The 12,885-nt window shown below is 49.1% G+C and overlaps 3 protein-coding genes across 6 annotated transcripts; 2 read left to right on the top strand and 1 right to left on the bottom strand.

The window, feature by feature from the left end:
• Window positions 1-4,406: 4,406 nt before the first annotated feature.
• Window positions 4,407-5,845, top strand: LOC112879480. The gene has a single exon (XM_025943739.1). The coding sequence runs from the start codon at window positions 4,698-4,700 to the stop codon at window positions 5,595-5,597; it is 900 nt and encodes a 299-aa protein (XP_025799524.1). The 5' UTR covers window positions 4,407-4,697; the 3' UTR covers window positions 5,598-5,845.
• A 193-nt stretch (window positions 5,846-6,038) lies between these two features.
• On the top strand, window positions 6,039-7,882 carry LOC112879479 (tetraketide alpha-pyrone reductase 1-like). The gene is made up of 6 exons (XM_025943738.1): window positions 6,039-6,266; window positions 6,361-6,533; window positions 6,688-6,876; window positions 6,977-7,139; window positions 7,244-7,436; window positions 7,531-7,882. The coding sequence occupies exons 1-6, from the start codon at window positions 6,146-6,148 to the stop codon at window positions 7,679-7,681; spliced, it is 990 nt and encodes a 329-aa protein (XP_025799523.1). The 5' UTR covers window positions 6,039-6,145; the 3' UTR covers window positions 7,682-7,882.
• Window positions 7,883-8,006: 124 nt separating this feature from the next.
• On the bottom strand, window positions 8,007-12,350 carry LOC112881719. 4 transcript variants are annotated; one of them, XM_025946547.1, is made up of 12 exons: window positions 11,769-12,350; window positions 11,449-11,595; window positions 10,742-10,802; window positions 10,544-10,657; window positions 10,065-10,196; window positions 9,884-9,985; window positions 9,409-9,791; window positions 9,203-9,302; window positions 9,036-9,095; window positions 8,869-8,955; window positions 8,640-8,768; window positions 8,007-8,538 (listed from the first exon to the last, which is right to left on the bottom strand). In XM_025946547.1, exons 2-12 carry the CDS (start codon window positions 11,556-11,558, stop codon window positions 8,248-8,250), a joined length of 1,569 nt encoding a protein of 522 aa, XP_025802332.1. In that variant the 5' UTR covers window positions 11,559-11,595; window positions 11,769-12,350; the 3' UTR covers window positions 8,007-8,247. The 4 variants fall into 4 exon arrangements, with proteins under 4 accessions (XP_025802332.1, XP_025802333.1, XP_025802334.1 ...); XM_025946548.1 differs by having other exon boundaries at window positions 11,452-11,595; XM_025946549.1 differs by having other exon boundaries at window positions 11,464-11,595.
• Window positions 12,351-12,885: the final 535 nt, after the last annotated feature.

Here is a 12,885-nt window from a genome sequence, read left to right as displayed (position 1 = left end):
TGTGTCCACACATGCTCAACCAAATCCTGCTGGAGCTGTGCATACATCGGTGAGTCCCTCATCTCGGTGTCCATCTAAATTCTGGCAGCTAGGCTTGGTGGTGCATCGTTGTGAATCGCCGGACCGACATTGGACGCAATTGTCTCATAGATCTCGTCCAAACCGGTATCACGCTCGTCATCGATGATCATGTTGTGTAGGATGACACATGCACGCATGATCAACCAAGAGTACGCTGTGAGTAAGAGCGTCCGGGAACTGCTATAATGTTGAAACTAGACTTGAGCAGTCCAAACGAACACTCGACATCTTTGCGCCAAGCTGCTTGAGCATTTGTGAATACCTGATGCTTCTCACACTGCAGAAGAGTAATACCCTTCATAAACACCGGCCAAGAGGGGTAAATGCCGTCGGCAAGGTAGTAACCCCTATTGTACTCATGTCCATTAACCATAAAGTTCACTATGGGTGCTTCTCCTCTAAGCACATCAGTAAATAACGGCGACTGATTGAATGCATTGATGTCGTTGTTGGACCCGGCCACTCCAAAAAAGGCATGCCAGATCCAACGATCATACGATGCAACGGCTTCTAAGATAATGGTGGGATGTTTTATGTCCCCCCTTGTGAATTGCCCCGCATGTGCCACCGGACAGTTTCTCCACTGCCAATGCATGCAATCGATGCTCCCTAGCATGCCCGGAAAGTCACGCTCCTCGGCTTTCGCTACTAGACGCTGAGTATCCACGATATTTGGTCGACAACAAAACTCATCCCTGTAACAGTGAATGATTCCTTCATAAAATTTCTCTAAACAATCTAATGCAGTTGATCTAGCTAGCTTTAGGTACTCATCTATCAAATCCGCAGCGCCTCCATAAGCTAACAAGCGTAAGGCCGTGGTACACTTTTGTAGCGGAGAGAGACCACGACGGTTGCAAGCATCTTCTCTTTGGGTGAAATATGGAGACTATTCACCTAATCTACGCATAATACGTAGAAAAAGTTGACGCCTCATTCGGTACCTTCGCCGAAAGTAATTCGGAGGATAAACGCAGTTGTCGGCGAAGTAGTCTTGGAACAGCCGATCATGGGCACCCTCACGATCACGCTTGATGTAGCGTCGACGACGTCGCCTTCTGCTTGACTCCTCTTCAAGATTGAGCATCGCCTCCTCATACTCCGCTTGGAACGCATCAATCATTTCAGCCTCTATTCCTTCACTCGAATTCGTGGTAGATGAAGACATGGTGTCGAGAAGAGTGAAATTGAAGTGTGGATGGGAGAAATGAGCTCAAATGGGGTGGGGAAAGAGTGAAACCTGAGTGGGGTATTTATAGGGGGGTTAGGGATGAAATTTGGGATTTATTGTAATTTTTTCGAATTTTTTGGAGTTCAAACGGTCAAATAACGGCTAGTTCAACGGATAGTCCGCGTGAACTAATAGGAACGCGCCACGTCACTCCCGCCCCACCCCTCTCACCCGCGCACGCCGACGCCAGCGCGCCGCCTCGCTCCCGCCCGCCTCCCGCCCCCGCGCGCCTGCCAACGCGGGCGAGAGCGGGGCGATAGCGCCCGCTCCCGCCCGACGTGGATCCCGCCCTCTCTCTCCCACTCGACCGCCTCCCGCCTGCGCCGCGCTGATAGGGGGCGGTACCGCCCCCCCCCCCCCATTAGCACCAGCCTTAGAGATCACCTAAAAATGAAGAGTGGAGTAGAAGATTTGGAGGCCTAATTAAAATAGAGGGTTTACTCTACTATTTTTAGTTTAACTCTCTGAACAAAAGAAGGGTCTGCTAAACAGATAGTGCTAAACAGATAGAGAGGGATGTGCTGGAGTTGCTCAGACGGCTCTCTTTTCTTTTTCTCGCCAACGTAAGCAACATTTTTTTTTTGGCTGCCCGGTTTCAACTATTTCCTAGTGATGTTCCCGTGTCAAATCTGAACACGCTAGAAGGGAGAGAGGGAAAAATATCTGACTTCGGACATGTCCTTCTGCCTTCGGGCTTTCAGGTATCCAAAAATAGGCGTAGCTGCTGCCATGTTTCGAGAGTCAATTCTTCTACGGTGCTTGGAGTCCTGGTCCGTATAATAACAAACAGAATGTTGTGCTCGTTAACTTGAGATGCACGATGGTTAACAGGAGAGATTGAAAACACTCGCTGCTGGCTGCTGCACAAGTCTGGGAAACGTTTGCAATGTGAGCGCAGAAGAGCCGGCTTTGAATGAACCTGAGTGAGCAAGGAGTAAGGCCGTAGCTTGGGCTAGAATCACTCACTGGTGTGGGGTGAGTGGGCCTTAAGACTTGGGCCTTGTACCTCGGGCGGCCCACGTAACGAATGTGAGCAAGGTTGACCTCGGGCCTTGCCTCTGAAGTGTGAACTCTGAATCGGCGTGATTCTCTGAAGGGAAAATTAGCCCGCGGACACCGTTCGATGGGAACTTTTGCTGCAGCCCACTAAGAAAAAACAGTTTGGCCTGGACACACTCCTTAAACGCGCCTTTTGCTGCTAGACACCAGACTCTATATTTTACTCAATTAAATTGTAAAGGCACCTGAAATTACAGTTTTACCCCTGTTGCCTTTTCAGATCGAGAAGCACGCATTGTTCCCCTCCCAACTCAATCGCTTCTTGCTTTCTCGGTGGCTGGCTGCACTGGCGATACAAGCGGCGGTGGTAGCACGCGCGCTGCATCCCAAGCTACGCCACCCTCGACGCCGGCGCGCAGCCCCTCCGGCGGCTCTCCTCCCCCTACCCACCCCACTCGCGGCGCGGGTCGTGCCCGACGGGCGACGGCACCCGGGGGAAGCGCCTCCTAGGGCGCGACCTTGGCCAACCAGAGCCACAGCGCGGCCCCTCCAGCGGCAGTCGGTAGAAGATGGAGGTCCCACGATTTCTCAGCGAGATTTTCCCGCAGGATCAGACCGATCTTTCATGGGTTCCTGATGGGTAAGTCTTCTTCCGATTTCCCCTAGGGTTAGTTTTAACTTTGACCTCAATTTTGCGCAGTAGACCATAACATGTGTTGATTCTGCTTCAATTTGTGTCAATATTTGTGTATAGGATGGATCCCAATTCGTCCTACAGGCTTGCTGTGCGTGTCGGTGCTTATGTGAAATTGACTGATGATGGCAACCGTGTTTATTTATTGTGATGCCTGTAATATTCCAAAGGTTTTAGATAGGGATCGCACCAATTGGAAAGATTTGATAGTTGATATTGTTACAGAAATTAATCTGGGACTTAACAACAAGTTGCGTGTCACATATTGGGACAAAATAAATTGTAGCTATGAGGAGATTAGTTCTGACCAGAAATTAATTGATGCAATTGACATGTATCGGGAGATAAGAAGGTTTTCATTGCAATTCTGTGTTATGAAAAAGGATGATTCAGATTCTGTGCATGAAATTGGGCGGAAGCAAAACATTCCTTGTGTGTTGCAGGGAAGCACCGAGACCTCAGATGCCCAGATTATTGCAGTACCTTCATCTGAAACTGCACCATCCCTTTTGGAGCCTCTAGTTCAGGAAAGTGTTGAAGTAGCTTGGGTGGACGATGACGTAGAGTATGTTGGTCTGGATGATGAGGATCCTTTCAAAACTTTACTTTCTGATTCTGAATGTGATAGGTTGGATGATGTTTTAGAGTTTTACATGATTTCTACCTATATGTAGTATGTCAAGAAAAATGCTGGAATATGACTTATCTACACCAACTAGAGCCATGACACTCTACACCAAGCCCTGTCACAAGAAGGTACTGCAGCTTCATTCTCTATACCTTTATGCTTTTTATCTATATTTATTTCACACAACTCTATTTACATTTACAGCCGTAAGAGGATATTTGAACTTGAAGACACCGTAGAGCCTGTTCAATGTCTTACTTTATCTCCAGTTCCTATCAACGACAAGGAAAAGCCAAAAAAGCTGAAGGTTGTCAAATTTAAGAAAACATAAGCTATGTAGTGATATGTTTATATAGTGTTGTTGTTCAAAGCATAACCTTGTAACATGTGGCCTTGTAATATTTGGATCTGGTACTGTACTAGATAGCCTAATATGACTGGAGCATGATATTTTGTTGGACCTGCTACTTCTATTAACCTGTCATATTATTTTAAGATAAAATGCTGTTGAATTCCTCTATCATATTACCCCGTTTGTTGTTCAAATATTCTTCTGTTATGGTGTTCAAATGTTTATTTGAAGGGCAAGGGTATTCTTGTCCAGAAATGTTGTTTTCTTATCATATAACAGCTATAATGTCCAGCAGCAAATTAACATATTTGAGCAGTGTGTTTTGGCAAAACTCTTGTTTCTTAATGTTTGTTTCTTAATATCCTGTAGCAAAAGTCAGCATTGAATAGTGTCCGGCAGCCAATCCCCCCCTCTGAAGAACAGACTGAACCTGCTGCATCCCTCTGTCCGTTCTGTTCTTCCTCCTCGAGTCGACAAGTCTGCTAAAAAAAATGTAATTATGGTCTTCCCTGGTTATTCCCAAATTCTCCATTCCTGCGATCCAGTTACCACAGATTACCGAGAACAAACCAGAGGAAACACAACATATCCTGGGTCTGCTGCAAGTCTGAAAATTTATCCACTGTGTCCTCGTAACGCAGAAGGTACTGTACAACGCGGTGGATAATCATAATCCGTTCTCTAGATTAGCTTCCCGTTGCGGTGGAAGGAAATGGCGCAGCCGCCGCCAGAGGCCCTGTCGCTCGCCGGCCGCCGGGTGGCGTTCACGACGCCGCAGACGGGCGGCGGAGGCGCCTACGGCGGCCGCCTGGGCGCGATCCTGCGGCAGCGCGGCGCGCGCCCGGTCCCCGTGCCCACCGTCGCCGTCCAGCCGCACGACCCCGACCGCCTCCGCCCCTTCCTCCTGCCCGGCGCCCTGGACCCCTTCGCCGCGATCGCCTTCACCTCCCGCTCCGGCATCTCCGCCTTCGCCCGCGCCCTCCCGTCCTCGCACCGCCCCCTCTCCGGCTCCGGCGCCTCCGCGCTCCCCTTCACCGTCGCGGCGCTGGGCAGCGACGCGGACCTCCTCGACCGCGCTTTCCTCTCGCGCCTCTGCGGCGACGCCGGGACGAGGGTAGCCGTCCTCGTCCCCGACGTGGCCACCCCGGCCGGCCTCGTGGAGGCGCTGGGCCCCGGGTCCGGCCGCCGCGTGCTCTGCCCGGTCCCGGACGTCGTCGGCCTGCGCGAGCCCCCCGTCGTGCCGGACTTCCTCGCGGGGCTCGAGGCGGCCGGTTGGGTGGCCGTGCGCTCGCCGGCGTACACCACGTGCTGGGCCGGGCCGGGCTGCGCGGGGCCGCTGGTGGGCCCGGACGCCGCGGCGCCCGACGCCGTCGTGTTCACGAGCACGGCCGAGGTGGAGGGGCTGCTCAAGGGGCTGGACGCCGCGGGATGGAGCTGGGCGCGGCTGAGGGCGCGCTGGCCCGGCATGGTCGTGGCCGCGCACGGGCCGGTCACCGCCGACGGCGCCAGGAGGCTCGGCGTCGAGGTGGACGTCGTGAGCGCCAGGTTCAGCAGTTTCCATGGAGTTGTTGATGCTCTTGTCACAGCGTTTTCTCCCCAGAAGATAGTGTAATTGAATTTATCTTGGCCGCAACATCGACTGGAATTCTGGAAACAGGCACATTTCGTTTGATTGATGAATCAGGAATGTTCATAACTAGCTGAAAGGATCACCTAAGCGTCTTGATCATGCCATGCTTTGTGCATGATCGCATGGAAAAGCCGCTCAGCCCAGGAACAGGCTCGATGGCGCGTCATTGACTTACGTGTGTTGGGCATAGAGAGAAATGCCGAACAGCATTACCCGCTGCCTCACTTCCATTTTTGAGTGTCACAAGATGATGGAACGAACAAAGAAAATTGGCATGAGAACCTGCAAACTCATTGTAAATCACCCAACTTATTTCGTACCAACTTGTCACCTAGAATGTGATACCTCCTGAATGGATTGTAAATCTACCCTCCACCAACCCAGCTTGTATCTGTTTATCATGATCACCAAAACTGGGTTGATATGATGTGCAATTCTTGCTCTTCCTTCTCTAGAATATTCCTTTTGGTGCTTATAAGAGAAGGTGGATTCGGACCAGAGCTCAGCATCCCTTGCAACTGTCTTAGAAAATGGTGAGCTCAAGCAAGGGTAAAGTGTGCGTGACTGGGGCTTCAGGCTTCATTGCCTCTTGGCTTATCAAACAGCTTCTCGAGTCTGGGTATCATGTGGTAGGGACTGTCAGAGACCCAGGTACTTACACACATATCATTACTTTTGCTATCATCCTCTTGATTACGTTGTATATTGATCCTTGTACAATAAGCTTTTTTTTCTGAATTTTCAGGAAATCGCCAGAAAGTGGCACACCTTTGGAAATTGCCTGGTGCTAAAGAGAGGCTGCAGATTGTGCGAGCTGATCTGTTGGAGGAAGGGAGCTTCGACGAAGCTGTGATGGCTTGTGATGGCGTCTTCCACACTGCATCACCTGTCCTCGCTAAATCTGATTCTAGTAGCAAGGCATGTTGCTTATGCTTTAAACAGTTCACTCTTTCGTTTATATAGTTGCTGTTTTATTTTGGCTTTAGAAGTTTTTGTTCAAATTCTAGTTTCCTTCCGTTGAAATGCATCTACCTGAAGTTAAAACTGTTTTCTGGTGGTGTTCATGTTGCAGGAAGCAACGCTTGTTCCTGCAGTAAGCGGTACTCTGAATGTGCTAAGATCGTGCAAGAAGAACCCATTTCTGAAAAGGGTTGTTCTTACATCTTCGTCATCTGCGGTGAGGATCAGGGATGATGCTCAGCCGAATATCTCACTGGATGAAACGATATGGAGCTCTGTGCCACTCTGTGAAAAGATGCAGGTGATACATGGAACAACGTACTCCCTACCTAGTTTTTGAATTCCCATGTGACATCAATCGTTGGTCTGAAAATGGCGCTGTCCCTTTTTTTCATCCAAAGCTATGGTATGGCCTGGCGAAGGTATTTGCAGAGAAAGCAGCATGGGAGTTTGCCAAAGAGAATGGCATTGACCTTGTGACTGTTCTTCCCTCATTTGTGATTGGGCCCAGTTTATCCCATGAATTATGCGTTACAGCTTCAGATGTCCTTGGCTTATTCCAAGGTACTCATGCTCCTAGTATCATCATTTAGTTCTGTTTTTTCACATTTTAGCCATGATATAGGTATTCAGCTTTTCAATCGAGTCCTAACAAAGTGGCCTTTCAGGTGACACTGCCAGGTTCAGCTGCTACGGGAGGATGGGATACGTCCACATCGACGACGTCGCGAGCAGCCATATCCTCGTGTACGAGACGCCCGAGGCCACCGGGAGATACCTGTGCAGCTCGGTGGTGCTGGACAACGACGAGCTGGTCTCCTTCCTTACGAAACGGTACCCGGTCTTCCCCGTACCCCGGAGGTTAGTCGTCGTTCAGAATTCAGATACGTGCCACTGATCAGATGAACCCAAATAAAGCTCTGGCTGAAACGCGCCTCCTGAAATTGCTCTGCAGGCTGGACAACCCCTACGGCAAGCAGACGTACCAGCTGAACACGTCCAAGCTGCAGGCGCTGGGCTTCAAGTTCAGGGGGTTGCAGGAGATGTTCGACGACTGCGTCCAGTCGCTCAAAGACCAGGGCCACCTGCTGGAGTGCCCGTTGTGATGGAGGAGGAGGAGTCGTCGACAGGAACAGGCCATAGCCAAACAGAGTTGGATCACGTCCACAAAATCGTTGGCTCCAAGCCAATATGTTTCAATAATTCCATGTCGTGTCAGCGTCCTTTCTTAAGCTGCTGCTCTCAGTTCATCGCTCACGGACTGTACGACTAGAGACTACTTAAATAAAATCTAGTCATTCGCTTTACCTTTATTGTCTCCATCTTTTCTGCGAACCTATTGCTGTGCTTGTGGTTGTCGGTGATGAACTGATGATCAACGGAAGCGTGGCAGCGGCGCGGAGCCGGAGGGAGGAAAAATTCGTCAGTTCATGATCTTAATCCCAAATTCCCCAATGCGCATTCACAGAAAGAAAATGTACGGTGTTTCAAGCCACCAGCCCTAACTCAAAACTACATAATTCGCAGCCACATCCGTATCTACAGTTCTACACACACACTCTCGCATGCACACTCCACTACTTACACTGTGTAAGGTGTCACGCACGACGCAGGTGTGTCCGAATGGACAGAAGACCAGCAGCGACAGCCAAAACAACACCACCTGTGGCGCCTAGTCAGCCAGGTCCCTATGTACAACGTATCTGAAGGAGGACTTGTACGGCATCCACTCGACGCGCTTGTCGGCCCTCCTCCTCGGGCAGTGCTCCCGCTGGGCGTCCGACATGCTCTCGCACACGAGCTCCACCAGGTGCCGCAGCTCCAGCGCGGCGTCCCTGGCGTAGTAGTGCAGGACCTTGGGCAGCAGCAGGGCCTGCTTCCGCACCACCACGCTGCCCTGGATGAACTCCGTCCGCGCCGCCTCCAGCTGCTGGTGGATCTTCTTCGCCGTGTACAGCCGGACCTGCAACGCAACAAGAGAAGGTTCTGGAATGAGGACTTCGCGTGCCAATGCCCTCTTGCCGATTGCCGTAGGCTCTGAAAATGCTAGGATCGGGAGCTTACAGGCGGGTCCGATAATGCCCCGGTCGACAGCGCGAAGTGCGCGATCGGCTCTGGATGGTGGAGGGCGTAGGGGTGCCTGGCCGTCCCTGCCGTGGATCTTTTCGACGGTGTGAATAGCGCGCGGACCCACTGAAAATGTTCTTCCCGTTAGTTTGTTTGCTCTGAATTTCTGATGAGTGGCTCTGTTTTTGTTGTTGAAGGAAATGCAATGTTTTGCTCATGGACGTACCAATGATGGACGATGGGATTGGCATCCAAGAATCGAGTTCTGAATAATCTGAGCGTTTACTGATTGCCCGCCCACGGTATACGCAGCCTGACGAAAAAAATTGCCAAAATGATCAGATACATTTGTCAGTAAATAGAGATAGCACAGTGGCAAATGAAATGATGTACCTTCAGAATCATGTCCGTGCTCTTCATGCGTTTGTCATGTAGACCATAGGCCAGAAAAGCCTGTCGTATCACAAGGCAGCAATGCAAGTTAAGCATGAATTCTGAATTATGGGGCTACCGATGGGACATAGGAAAGGTGAGATGGGATTTTCAGGATAGAGCAATACATGCATCACTAGAGCATTGTGGATATTAATCCAAAAGCAGAGCTGCTCCTCATGTGTCATCTTCAATGGGTCAACTTTTTCGAGGCGCTGTATCAGGGACCTGTGGGACACAGCATGAATAACTATATAAATCAGCACCTGAGAATTTTGTCTTTATTAAATCAGCACCTCGAAAAATCGCTGTTTTTCCTGTTTCAGGTGCTTACCTGATGGTCTCCAACATTTTTGAGGCGTAATCAAACTTGTCAGCATCGATACGTATCCTCGGAATGACAATCATGGCTACGTTTTGTTCATTCTTCTCTTTCTGGAATTCATACTGGCGTGGGCTGTCAAAGTTGTACCGAGGGCTCCAACTGTCATTACGGCGCCTCGGAGAAAAAGTACTTGACGATGAAACAGAAGGACTTGGTGAAGTCATGCATTCGGCGTCTTGCGGTTGCGTGCTTGAAAGTTTGCAGTAGACAGCACCAATGCAGCTCAAAATGTCCTCCGATAATTTGCATGAGATCTTAGGCACATATTCTGAAATAGAAGCACTCAAGAAGTTCACAAGGCTTGAATGCCTTGCACCTGATTTGGGTACCTCCTGTAACATACGAGAGCTGTGTCAAATTTTTTTCAGCTAGAAAGATGGTGCCATTAGTATGAAAGAATGAAAGAAATGGTCTGCGCACTAACAGAATTTGAGACGGTTGGCAAGTTGAAGGCTGCAGAGTGCTTTATATCCCTTAAACGGAGTGCACCCTCGTCAATGTTTTTCAGGGTTTCTTGATCCGCCTGCTGCTAGTGACAGTAATATTAGGACATTGACATTTAGACTTCATATATCTGATCCGATCTTTCATGTTGAGTTATGTACCTCACTTGTGAAGCTGCAGGGTTCAGATACATATTGATCAAATGCTCTTCTATAGAGGGAAAGCAGATGCAGTTCCTTGCGTATGACTTCCTGCTCAAGAGCTGCAATCTCCCCAACTAAATCTGCAACAGACTGCAGAATTGCAAGGTCACAATGAAGAAACCTTATACAACCTAAAAGGACCAGTGACAGATGAACAAAAAATGTTTCTCAATTCAGTTTTCGTTGATGTGTCATGAACATGTTCGAGTTTAGATTTAAAACCTTTTTTCCTGAAAAAAAACAGATACAATATTCAAAGTGTAGTCTTGGCCTACAATCACATCCCCTCCGGATATCAATGTCAGTAATGTACTAAGAGCACTACTAGTGAATGAACAGTAGCATATAACATATGCATCTTCATATTTCATCTGATTTAAGAAAAACATATATTGTCCTCAACATGTTGAAATAATTCTGCTGGAGTTGCAACAAACCTTTGAGGTTGCCTTTTGGATTCGTTCTGTTGCTTTTCTCGAGCAATGGCTCGGCAATTGCTCTGGCAAGTTAAGTGAGTGCCTTCTGTTGAACATCTTATCTTTGTGGGTTGTCTGCATGAGAAAAGGTTGTTTCAATAAGAAAACCGTATAAAATGTACATGAAAACAAATTGCAAGTTGGATCCAATTTACTCACAGGCTTGCAATAGGAGAATCGTGGCGACATATCTGATGCGCCTTCATGTGTCTTCAGAATGCTAAAATGACAAGCAGTAAATTTTTAGAACATTACTTTCCAACTTCAATGTATTGACACAAATTAATTAAAAGGCTTCTCAACCCCTAGGCCTTGTTTAAAATTAGGGAATTGGTAGGAATAAATTTTGCCTAAAACTAATTTTACGGCTATGTGTGGTAAAAGTAAATCTAAGACTAGGTTAATCCATACTGATAGTTGATACCATTGTCAACCATTTTATAGAAGATGAATTGTAGACAGTGGACTACACTACAGTGGTACCGTACTTGTGGCCTAAAGGAATTCAATGTGATCCGAAGAGGACGGTGGAACTGTACAGAAAGAAGTTAATAGGCTGCTGAACTGAAATGATGCACAATTGCTGTGTATGCCCAATACGGATGATGATCTGAACAGGGCTTAAACACGGTTAGAATGCTACAGGTAGCTGTCCACCTGTGTCCTTTATTCAGGTTCCCTGCACGGCTGCACATCAATTCAGCGCTTGCGAATTACTATTCCTCTGCCGTAATGGGCGCTTAATCTCTTACTGAAGCTGCTCTTTCAACATGCTCACTACCGATTAATCATGACGAACTGAGCAAGTTTCAGGAGAAAATTTTCTTGCAGGTTTCAGGACTTGCTGAGAGAAGTACAGTTCTAACCTCCGTGAAGAGTACCGGTGCTGGAGACTGCGAGATGATTGAACCGACCTCGGCGTGCCGGCGCAGGACCCCGTCTCCGAGAGCACCCCTGACCTCGATTCCCTTTCCATCGCCGACGGAGCCTTCTCTCCCCTCACCTCCGAGAACCTGCCGAGCGCCAGCCATCGATCAGTCCATGGACATGAGTAGCATGCGCAATGCTAGCGATCTCCACAGAGATGCATCTGATCATTCACTCGGTGATCTTATCAGGCTGGATTAACATTGCTGAAGTAGTAGCGGAGAATATGAGCATCTGGCAGCAGGGAGGGATGCCGTACCTTGAGCTGTTGCCGGGAACAGTGAGCTGCCCATGTACAAAGCGAGAAAGGAGGCCGCCGTGGCTCAGCTTTGTCCGGGGAGCTGGAGCTCAGCTGCTCCGGTTCTCGAAAGAGCTGACAGCTGAGCTTACTCGCTCCTGCAAAGGAAAAGGCCAAGCCTTTCTTGGGTACCAACGACAGAACTAGTAGCCAAGAACAATGGAGGAGAAGCAGAGCTGGCTCCTCGTTGCTTGCCAATGGCTCTGGTACAAGGACGAGGCAGAGAGGCAGGAGGGGAGAGCAGGAGAATACCCCGGGAGACGAAAGGGGCACAGGAAAGCTGGCGCAGCAGCAGCAGCCGCCGCCAAAACAAATGGGAATGGAAAAGACGGGCAGGGAAAGCAGGCGCTTAAAAGGAGGAAGAAAGAAGGGAGGTAGGGAGAGAGAAGAATCGGGCAATGGCATCAATCCTCGTTGTCCCACCGCTGTTAGTTCTTTAACCGAAGGAACAGGGAAAGGCCAGCGGCCGATTCCATCCCCAAACCTGTGCAGTAGTTGCAGTCTGATCAGCGCTAGCAGGGAGGAGGAGATGATGATGATGATACTAGGTGGATTAGCAGCAGCATCAGAAGCTGGGGACAGGCACCAAATCTTTTGTTTTCTTGGCAAAGGAGATGTGAGCGAGAATGACTGAATTATTATTGGGTCGGGCAGCAGGGAGGGCAGGTGGGAATAATGCGGGGATTTGGTTGCTGGCCCTGTTTTGTTTCTTGGTTTTCTTGGGAATGCAGAGTGGTCAGTCAGGCCAAAGATAACCATTCTTGATCCGTCACTCCATCAGCAGCACACAAACTTTTTTTTTTGACACGCAACTTGGTTACTACTACTTCTGACTTCTGACTGATGCCATATTAGTGACAGGAGCACGGGACAGCTCATTTATGGCCATCCGATCCGGTCCTAAAATCTGGTGGCCAGCCGCGTTGCAAGTTGGGGGAGCTGGACACCTGAGCATCTGAAATTCATGGAGCACTGGCTCTCCCATCATTTACTACTCTTTGCACAATGTTGGTGTTGGCTCCCTGCCTCCCTTGTTCCTGAAAACAAAACAAAACGAAGAAGAGTGTGAGACGTAACG

The sequence above is a fragment of the Panicum hallii genome, chromosome 2, assembly GCF_002211085.1.
Source record: "Panicum hallii strain FIL2 chromosome 2, PHallii_v3.1, whole genome shotgun sequence".
In the NCBI taxonomy this organism is placed as follows: Eukaryota; Viridiplantae; Streptophyta; class Magnoliopsida; order Poales; family Poaceae; genus Panicum; species Panicum hallii.
The sequence above is the reverse complement of the archived record's forward strand: the minus strand, read 5'-3'. Positions and strand labels throughout refer to the sequence as shown.